Source organism: Lycorma delicatula, chromosome 2 (genome assembly GCF_047948215.1).
Source record: "Lycorma delicatula isolate Av1 chromosome 2, ASM4794821v1, whole genome shotgun sequence".
Classification (NCBI taxonomy): domain Eukaryota; kingdom Metazoa; phylum Arthropoda; class Insecta; order Hemiptera; family Fulgoridae; genus Lycorma; species Lycorma delicatula.
This window is the reverse complement of record NC_134456.1, coordinates 111,495,323-111,507,044: the sequence shown is the minus strand read 5'-3', so window position 1 is coordinate 111,507,044 and position 11,722 is coordinate 111,495,323. Positions and strand designations below refer to the sequence as shown.

Sequence of the window (11,722 nt, the reverse complement as noted above, 5' to 3'; positions counted from 1 at the left end):
CAATGTTATAATAAAATGTCCAATAATAAAACATCTAATTTATTACACTATAGTTTATTAATTGACATGAAAACATAGAAAACATCTACTAACAACAACATAACAATAAGAGAATACATATCTGAACAAATCATATGTAAATTATCAATCGATAGTTGATAGTTTTTTTTTTTAAATTTGCATAACTTAATACATAAATATGAATATTTCATGACAAAAACAATAAGGTTAGAAAAAATCCACCAAATAAAGGTGGATCTTGTATAGTGGATGGTGCAACATCCACACCTACACATCCATACATACACCACCGGCAAAACACATCATCAGACTGTACTACTCCAGAGGAGGTAAAAAAAATCATTTTCAGCAAATATAACCAAGTTTACAGAAAATTATATAAATTTATTTAGGTTAAAGTTTACAAATCTACAGTCTACAGTCACCATATAAACTTTATGATGATGATGATGATGATGCTTCAATTCAGTAGCTAAATCCAAGTAGTATAGATATTGCACAGTCCTAGTTATGACCTAGTAGTTATCAGAATAAATAATGTATTGGATGGCTAAATTGATACTTTATCAGTTGTTATAAAAAGCCTCTAGACAAGTGAGGTATTAAAAGTTGTATGACTAGGTCTTTTCCGCTTAGAATTATAAAACAACCTGATTAATGCATTAGCCAAAGTAATGAAACCAGCTATTTTTTGTTCCCAAAATAAATATAACAGTATTTGAAAATTAAATATATTATTTGAAAGTATAACCAACAGACTTTATTTAGTAGAACAATCAATAACATTATTTTATATTATTCCTATATTTTTATCACATAGCCCCAACTAAACTGAGGTTGGGAAAATAAAACAAAATTCTTTACAAACAAAAATGTGTATTTAATGAATACACTACTACATTATTATACAGTATTAACATAATTACATATCTTCTCATTTAATTGAGTCCAGTCTCATTCAGTGTTGTTTCACAAATCATAGAATGATGTAAAAATATATTTCTGTAGTTCAATGATGTAATGAACACAATATATTTTGAAAAATACTAATCAATAATTATTTATTTAACTTAAAATTAACTTTTAAAACTAAATTGTTTATTGAAGAATGTGCTTAGTCATGGAGAGTATCTCATGTTTCTATATGTAAACCATAATTTTATATATATATATATATATATATATATATATATATATATAGTGTAATTTTTTTATTGGTCAAAAATTATTTTTATTCATCTTTAACTATTTCCTTATTGCTGACTCTTGGCCTATCCTGCTTTGACCTCTAAAGAGTTGGGTTTGCCTAATTATTTTTTTATTCATTAAGTAAATACAAGCCATTACCCAATTACATTTAAACATTTTTTTTAATGAAAGATGAATTTTAGAGCATGTAAAAATTGCCAAGCCTGACCAGGATTCAAACCAATACAAATAATAGATAAGAAAATGTACAGAATTGTACATATATATACTATTACTTATTTTCTCTTGTATCATTTGTCACCCTCAATATGGGAAATTTATAATTTGAGGAAATTTAAAATGTATAATTTTAAATAAAATGTTATCATCTAATGTTACTGATTACATCTTATCTATTTTTATTTATATATATATATATATATATATATATATATATATATATATATATATATATATATATATAAATTACCATGAAATATAAACCACCAAAACATAGTAATTAGATATGTCAAAATTACTATATTAATTTCCAATAATTGATTTTCGTGATATCCTGCATCTTCAGTTGGTATTGAATTCTATAACTACATTGAGATATATTCTTTTAATAATTTGTCATTTTATTTTAAGTTTTCTATTTTGGAATTTTGAATCACATATGTAAATTTTGCTGTCCACTACTGGAATGATAATGGATTATGATGGGTAAAATGAATAAAATGTAGCAACTTCATAGTAGAATCTAGCATTTAGTGATGGCTTTAAGTCAAATCTAAGTGAATAAGCAAACAATACATCTAGGTAGTTATATCCACCCTCATAAGAGCTGGTATCCAGAAAAACTGAAGATACAACTATGGGTAGTTATAAATATAGTGCAGTAATAGCTACCTTTCATGTTGTAACTTGTTTGTCGTAACCAGAAAGTGAATCCAGTTATAAACTTTTTCAAGAATATGACCCATAAAGTTGTTAATACTTATACACACAGTTTATCAGTCTACTCTAAAATCTTCTGCCAGTCCACTTTAAAATTCGAGATCAGCAGTATAACATAAAAATATTTTGATGTGTTTTCTTGGTGTTAATGTTTTTTCCCAAGTTTCATCACTATTTGACATAAATTCTGAAGTTAGAAATCAATATTTTCAATCTTGAAAAGCATCAGTTCCTCCCATCTACTCATAACGTCACTTTCTCTAGATGTTCTATACGTTTTTTCTGTATACTGTTTTCCTTCCCTCATGTGCATGAACATCACTCATGTGTATGGACAGCTGACTGACATACTAAGTGGTGTGTGCCCTCTCTAAGACTCCAAAATACTCCAAAAGTTGTAACTATACTTAGGTAGTTCATTTTATTCACATTAAAAGTGAAAATATAACTACCATTCTGGAAAAACAAACTTGTAACAATAGGAAGTAGTTGTAACTTAGTTTTATTCACAACAAAGTGAGTTACAACTTAGAAATACCGTAGTGAAAATACCTTCAACTTTTATTCACTTTACCCAATATCATAACATTAATATCTCTGATGTAACTAAGCATAATGCTTTGGTGTACAAGAGATGCTTTATATCATAGTGTGAGTCGCATATCTATCTGCTCCTGACATGATGTATATAATCTTGTTATTATGTACTGATCTGAATAAAAATGTATTTATAGCTTCCATTCTAATTTTTGATGAATTACTGATATATTTAAAAATTTCCCATCAATGTATTTAAAATGAAATAAAAGTATTTTCTTTGCAGTCACAATTTTACACTCTCAATCTTTTTTTTTTAACTCAAAATTATAATATTATATTTATTGTACTATGTTATTTATATACTATATAAATAACATGCTCAAGTAATTTCCATTAATACTTCCAAGTTATTATGTTGAGTTTAATATTTATTTGAACGAACTTTGATCAAGATTTTAACTCTTAGTTCCTCGATTCACCATCCAAATGCTGGAACAGTTCCTTTTTAATCCGTGAAACCATACCTACCTTTCTTTTTTTTTGTTTAGCCTCCAGAACCACCATAAGATATTACTTTTGAGAATGAATGAGGATTATGTGAATGAATGTAAATGACGTGTAGCTTGTGGAGTCTCAGGTTGACCGTTCCTAAGATCTGACAGCAAAAGAACACCAGTATCCACGATCTGGTATTCAAATCCCCGTAGGAGTAACTGCCTTTACTAGGATTTGAACATTACAACTCTCGACTTCGAAATCAGCTGATTTGCGATGACGAGTTCACCACTAGACCCAATGAGTCACCCATTGGGTAATGGTTCCTTACCAGTTCCTCCAGACCCATTGGTCTACCTAATCCCCGGATGTGACCTACCGGTAGGAGATGTATTTTTATATTCGGAGATAAATAATGTGTATACAAGTCCATTAATTATTAAAACCTAGTAAAATGTCGGTAATACATAATAACTACAAACCAAGAACCAGACACATCAAAAGTTTTTGAAACTATAAAAGTCTTGGCCGCTCTAAATATCCATGACCAACGCCGAATTAAATTTCATCATTACTTATGTAGTTGAATATAACGTTAAGTTACACGACAAATGATTAACAAGAAACCAGCAGAACACCCCTATTACTGAACACCACACTTTCGTGAAATCTAGATTCTGCAGTTGCAATCTTAATTTTTTTCGGTTTTAAAATAGAGTGGAATAATTCCTACGACTCATTCTATTTCGTAAAATGATGGAAAAAATCATAGCTCACACTGACGAACGCCTCAAAAACAATTTTCTTTTCATTAATTACATGTTTAACAATATACAATAAAGTTCATAAAAGATTTTGTGTGTTTAAAATTAAGTAGATTGGAAAAATTGTAATCTTTCAATAAAATTTGACTATTTTCGTTAGCCAATTAGTTCAATTTTTGAATTTACTTCAATAATAAAAAAAAACCTTCTATTAGTTTCTCTGTACTTTACTTTCCGGCTTATAGAACATTTTTTAAATATATTTCTTTGATATATTATAGCACTTTTATTACAAATTTCTAAACAATCTTAAAATAGTTAGAGTAAATGAGAGCACAATGTACATAACATCTGTTTGGCGATAAGATTGAAACTTTCGTGATGAGTTAAGGTAAATTTTGAAAAATGAATCTGGCAAGATATGTATTTTAAAATCCTTTTGTTAATATTAAATTGGAATTAGAGAAGTAAGGCTTTGGTCATTGTCCTAAAATTCTTGTGCAAGTGAAGAAAATGAAGATATAATAAATTAGCTTATATAACCTCGAGTAAGGAATATTTTGATGCCAGCTGAACCAAGGTTAATAATCATCTAATAGGCAGTGATCTTCCTTATTCTGAAGTTATTTGACACGTTGTGATAATCATACGTAGTATATTGATATATTACGTTTAAAAGTGATAATTTGAGTTTCTCTTTTCCGAAAAGAATCATGTTGTTATGTTTGTGTAGTTATTTCACTTTTTTTGGAACAGTTAAGGAGTTGTTTGATGCAGTGGGGTGCCTAGAGCAGACGACTTTGTAACTTCTGCATTGTTTTTTTTTTCATCGAAAGCTGTCATTTGTTGATTTTACCTGCATAATAACGTAATAAAAACATACTTCCTTGAAGCCATATGATTTCATTTCTAGTTTTCGAAGTTTTCAGTTTTTTAGTTAAGTTTTGTGTTTCTTGGCAGAAATCTGTTTTATTTTCATATTTGGATTTTAGTGCTCAATTTAACCCGTTTCCCGAATTGTATTTTACTGTTTGGAGAAATGTCGCACCGCAAAACAACTTGTGAAGTAAGTATTGCTAATTGTGTTATTTATCGGTAATTAATTTTCTTATATAAGAATTCCAGTACTGATCAGAATCTGATAAAATTTCCATGCTTCAATTTCAGTCATTGGCTAGCCAATAAGATAAAAATAAGTTACGTGAGGCAAACCCAGTGCTGCTGAACTGCTTTGGTGTTTATTATACACATAATATAATGGCTAATTCTCCATCATGAAATTTTTATTAGCCTATAAAGTAGGTGATATTCCAGGTTTTTTTTTCAAACAGCTTGCAGTTTTTGCAAATTGTAACAGTTTTTGCAACAGCTTGCAAATTTTCTTTAAACATTTACATCGAGAAATATTGTAACCTGTATATTATGTCAACAATTATTATGTTTTTATGTCTTTTTAATTTAGAATGAATAAATAGTCATTGAACAGTGTTCAGTTAATATATACAGTTGGCTAAGTTAGCCTATTTTGTTTTATGTCATTTACTAGTTTGATTTGTACTCTTTGTTATTCTTTTCTGTTTAATATGCTTTCTAATATTAAACTGATAAGGTGTTTTTTTAGTTTAAAAATCTATAAATTTATTTCCACGATTCCATAATTTTTCCTTAGAATTTTGTAATAGAACAGAAATTTTATCGATTATAAATTTGTACTATGAATATGGATGGTTTTTCTATTTTAAGATGTATTTTGTTTGAGGTCTCTTCTCAAAAATACAAATTGGGAAAAAACTCATTATTGTTTTACATTCTGTTGCATCTCATTACATTTGTTTTATTGACTAAAAAAATGCAGGAAAATTGCAAAAAAATTAAAATTACAAAATTCTATCAGTTAGGTATAATATACATTAGTTACACCATAGGCATAAGCATAATGCTGCTTTCACAGTTCATCAATGATGGATTAACTACCAATTAACAGGTTAATTGCAGGATATCTATTGTCATCCTGTAATTATTTTTCAGTTTTTCGTAATACTGAGCAATTAGCTGTATTTATTCAAATACACATAAACTCTAAATATAGGTCAACTTAGCCATTTTTTAATTTAATTTTCAGGAAACGTTTTTAGAAACTTTTTTCATTAAATAAAATTTTACTACTAATAAGAAATTAATTTCCAAATTTATTATAATAATACTACTATAAATACTTTTTATTATACTATTGTATTAGTATTTTATAGTACTATTTACATAATGCATGCTATACATCTTTTTATTGTTATTATATTAATATTTTATTATGCTATTTTATAATACTTTATATAATTTCTTAAATTTTATAAATAATATCATAATAAATAAATGTAGAATTGTGTACAACATTTTTAGTATGAAATATCTTAAAAGAAATAATAATGATTGCGATTTTTAAATCTTTATTTAAATTTTCTATATTTTCATGAAAAAATAAATTGCATTAAAAAATTCACTATTTCACAAAAATTTACTCCAAACGCATACTTGAATTGACACTTCTGTCATCTGTAAATAAAATTTTTTTCATTGCTTGATTTTTCCTCTCACAGAATATCATCTTCAGTTTCATCTAATGTATTGTTAATACAATATTTTTAAATCCTTGTCTAGTGCTATCTGATGTTATTAATTCCATAACTTTACAATCCACTCGCATAGTAAGCTTACAGAAGGTGCTTTTTGTTCTTCTAATAGGAGTTAGCTGATGGACTGTTGCTTTTCATCCAACACTTATATTTTTTAAGATTATCTTTAAAAGACTTGTTCATAATTGCATTGAGAACCTGTAATTTTGAAGTTGTATCATTATCAGGTATTATAACTAAATCAGTGTTAAGTGTTTTACATCCAATTTTACGTTTTCAGACAAATGACTCCTGAATGTATCTATATTAACATGGATCACTGTCTTCTAAGACCTAAGTTTCTGGATCAGACTGTTTTAAGCCAATCTTTGATAAAAGACTCATCCATTCAACCTTTTCCATTAATTAGGCACTTTATTAATAATAATTGAAGGTAGTTATTACTATAAAATTACATAAGTCCACCACGAATATAGAAACAAAAATCAACTACAAAATAGCTTAAAAGCCTAGTTGAATCCAAATGTAATTCAGCGCTGTTGGGTCATTTCTGATTATAGATAGGCCTCCCCCATTTTATGGGAAAAAATGTTAGAAAAAACCTTGACCTATATTCAGTAAATATGACTAACAACATCAAATTTTTTTTGTACTGATGTATGTTATGTTAATGACAGAAAAGGTCAACATAAATTAAGCTAAAAGGAAACAACAACCAAAATATAATAACAGCAAACTAAAAACTAACTTTAATAATCGTCAGAATCAGACTTTAATTCAGCTATTGAAGATGACAGACAGCACTCTTCGAAAGGTTTTCACTCTTCATGGTGATAGTATTCTCTGTCATACATGTTACTAGTAGTACAGAACATGTGGTGTATTCTCTTTCTGTAGTAGCTATATTTTCATTTAAATATAAATTCAGCCAAGTGTTCTATGAGATGATGTTGAGTATTGCCATACTTTGATATTTTACCTCTAACTTCTCTCCACAAAACTCTTAACCCGTACTCTTCACAGAACAGATTAGCATCTGAACAGATTGCCATAGCTCACAAATCTGATTGCTAATTTGCTATGGTAATGTAGCACAGGCTTTGACCTTGCATGTATCATCTGCTGTCCAAACCTGCCTTCTGACATTTAAATCTTGTGTTTTCCTGATCCTAAGCATTTCTATTGAACGTTAAATATGGGAAAGAAGTTGATCAAAGTAGTTGCTTAGAATTAACCAATTTTTTCCAAATACACACACTTTGGAAAATTTCAAAAAATAATTGAATCCTCAATAAAAAGAATGCTTAGAAAGTATCGTAAGAAATTCAGAAACATAAGGTTAACATTTTAAAACTTGCCAAAAAGATTTTAGTCATCCATTCTTGCAGCTCACAAAACCTACAGAAGTATCTGGCTGATTGAAGTATTTTAGTATCAGTATTCTGCTATTTAGCAGGTCCTTATACAGTATTGACTCTCCATTCTTTTCTATTTTCAGCTAACCTTTTTATATGAACATAACTTGTATCTGTCTTAATATCATTGAGCAGTTTTCATCTCCGTCTCCCTCTCCCTCTCTTACCATTCACTGCAACCTGTAAGACAATCTTTAAGAAGCAGTCCTTCTGTAACACAAGTCCAATCCAGTTTCTTTTTCTATTTCTCAAAGTCTGTAGTAGTGATCTACCCTCTCTCACTTCTAACACCTCATTATTACTAATACTGTTTGTCTACATTATCTTTTCTATACTCCTCCAGATCTGCATTTTGAATGCCTCAATCTTATCCCATTTTCCTTGCATAAAGTCCATGTCTCCACCTCATATAATGCTACACTCCATACAAAACATTTGACCAATCTTTTTTTTAGATGTTTAACAAGCTTACTACACAACAAATTTCTCATTCTATTGAAAGCTTCTTTTGCCATTGTAATTGTAGTTTTTATTAACTTTGTGCATCACAGATAATGCTCCCAAAATATTTAACAACTCTACCTGTTCAATTTCTTCTCCTTCCAGATTAATTATCAATTATTGTTGTTTTTTTATACCAAAGTGCTTACACATTCTATCAAAGTTCATCAGCATATCTTTAAGTGTTTTGATATTTTCTGCTGGCAGATCCATGTCATCAGCAAATTTGATGCACTTTACTCTCTTCCCGCCAAAACACACACCTCCCCTTCCTTTCATGCATTTTTCTATGATCTCAAGTTAAATTTTAAACGGGGAAGGTGAAAAGACAGCATTCCTGACAAATATCTCTTCCAGTCTTGCTTTCCTCTGTCAAGTAATTTCCTTCTTGAATTTTCACTTCTTGTTCAAGATGTACAAAAACTACATACGCATCTCTTCCTTCCTCAATATACCTTTCACCAATAGTTTTTAGTAATCCAATAAATTCTTAAAGTCTGCTAGATATCCTTCTGTTTATAAACCTCAGAAGCACATTAGTTGCATGGGACAACAAATTTATAGTTCTGAATCCCTCACACTTGATTGCATTCTTTTTCTCAATTGGTGAAGGAGTCTCATAGTTGATAAGGAGTCTCTTCACAATTTACCCTTCTCATAAATCTCATTTAACAAATATATAACTTCCTTTACTTCCCAAACTATTTAGAATCTATATCGGTAATTTATCAAGCCCGAAGATGTTTTTATTCTTAATTTCTTTAAAAGCTTTTTCCACACTTCCAGAATATGATAGTCTTTTTCTTCCTCACACATGCTTGCTTCTTCCTCTCAACTAGCTTCATTGGTCAGTGTTCCAGGTGATACAGCCCTTATGTATTCTTTCCATCTTTGCAGAACATTTTGAGAATTCCTTGCTATTGTCCCATCTTTGTTTTAAATTCTCATTCGTAATGTACTTCCTTTTTCTTGAAAACATATCTGCCTGGCCTCTCTGAACATCAGTCAAATTTTACTTCTCTCTCCAATTGTTCTATCTTATTTGTTTCTCATACAATTCTCTCTTGCCATCTCAACTTCCCTCCTCAATAATTCATTATTTAATCTCCTACACCTTTTTCTCCCTTCATCACTGTGTACATTTTTTTCATTTCCTTCTTTCTTTCATCTTCTGCACCATGGCTTCAGTAACCCACTTTTTTTGTTCCATTGCTTGTCTTAAACTTTATTACTTCTCCTGCAGCCCTTTTCAGACTCTTTTTCATCCTGATCTATTTCCCATCAATGTCCTCAGTAAAACTCTCTCTGCCAATAATTCAGGAATTATTGAAAGCATCTATCTTAAACTTGGTGGCCATTTTACCTCTCATAACTCTTCAATTTCACAAGTACTAAAGCTTAACCAGGTTATCCAAATTAACATCAGCTCCTGGATACACTTTATATTTTTAAGACAATTCTTGTACCTATTCTGTATTAATATGTAGTCAATCTGGTACCACTTTCCCTCAAAGAGAAAGATCCAGCTATACCTTCTTCTTTTGTGATTTTCAAAGAGAGTATTTGCAACTGTCAAAGAGTTTTCTTTAACAAAGTTCACTACTTATCTCCCCTCACAAGGTCCATAATTTACAATTACACCTTCCTTTCATTCTCCGATCACTGCATTCAATTCACCCATCACAATAAAACATGTGCTACTCTTCCTTTTGTGTCACTTCTAATATATTATAACATACTTCTACTTTTTCATTTGAGTGTTGGCTTGACAGCTTGTAAAACTGGATCAACATGATGTAATTTTTTGTACCCTTTATTTTTTATGATTTTAATATTTATATAATCACCTTAATTATTTTATTCAAAGTTTTTCTAACTACAAATAAACTCCCAGACTTCCACTCTTCCCTGTCCAGAATAGTAACACCGATATTCTCCACTTCCAAACTCTCCATTAAATTGCTTTACATTTTTCAATTTCCCTGCCTGTAAAAGAGTGCAAACATTCATAGTTCCAATTAACATTCTCTTAGCCTCCTTTCTTGATGTATCCATTACTCAGTTCATTACTACTATGCTTCAATAAATTCCCTTCCTGGAGATCCGAGGACGAAGTATTTTACCTCCAAAATATTTTTCATGAAGCATCACTGTCATGTCTCTTCTCGGGATTCCCGAGGAAACTTTAATGTGATGGTATTCCATTGCCTTCCACATTTTCGAGTCGTTGATGTTACCTTTAGGAGTAATTTCTCATCCCAAAGGCAAGAGAGTACCCTAACCTGACCCTTTATCCACTCCTCTGCTCTATTAGAGGCCATTGGCATTTGATAGAGGGGGAATTCCTTATCCCAGGAATCAATCAGCAGGCTGAGAGCAGTGTTGACACACTGGGCGATGGAGTCACCATGGGTTCACAGAAGTTTTTTATCTTTTGTGTCCTTACAGTGGACTGGACTGGACTGGTCATTACCCTTTCTCCTTATTCATTTCCCATATCCCTAACCTCATTTTTTTTGTGGGGTTGGCTAGTCATCCACTGTATTCATCATTAGCCTATATCATCCTTGGTATTGTACAGTTTGATTGGGGGCAGCTCTTTCTGTGGAGTTATCAAGAAACTTTCATTACCTATTTTGTGGCTATACCAAACTTAACTTGTGGTAGAAATGCTTATCAGAAAAATGTTGACATTATCTATTGCTCTCAAATACTTACAGCTCATAAATTCTCTTTTTTCAATTATTTTTGGTAAAAAAAATATAGGAGCTTAATTATAGTAAAAACAATTAAAAATTAAAATTAATTATAGTAAAAAAATTTAGGAGCTTAAAATATAGTACCTTGATTTTCTTCAGGCTTTATGTTCTACATCTAGTTAATTTTTTAATTGAATTCCATTCTAACAGCAATTCCATAATATTCTATATTTTTTTCATAGTAGCTGCTTAGTTTTAACAGTATTTTAATGAACATCAAAACAATTTTTTTATTGAACCACTTTTTTTCCTCTGCAACTTACTGTTATTAATTGCCTCGACTGTCTACAGGCTACACAGTACAGTTGATCTATGTTAAGTTTTATGTCCTTTTGTGTGAATAGGTGTAAATATAATGTTCAGGTTGTCACACCTACCCAATTTTATACTTATATAATATCTAATTTTATTCCAGAAAATAGTTGCAGCTCTAAATCAAACATTAAACT

The 11,722-nt window shown here is 30.0% G+C and overlaps 1 protein-coding gene across 1 annotated transcript in view; it reads left to right on the top strand.

Annotated features, from left to right (window-relative positions):
* Positions 1-4,352: 4,352 nt before the first annotated feature.
* LOC142319131 (uncharacterized) overlaps positions 4,353-11,722 on the top strand; it is a 47,834-nt gene continuing 40,464 nt past the window's right edge. The window contains exon 1 of the mRNA XM_075356071.1: positions 4,353-5,034. Coding sequence (XP_075212186.1) covers positions 5,008-5,034 — 27 coding nt within the window. The 5' untranslated portion in view covers positions 4,353-5,007. The remainder of the gene's footprint in view (positions 5,035-11,722) is intronic.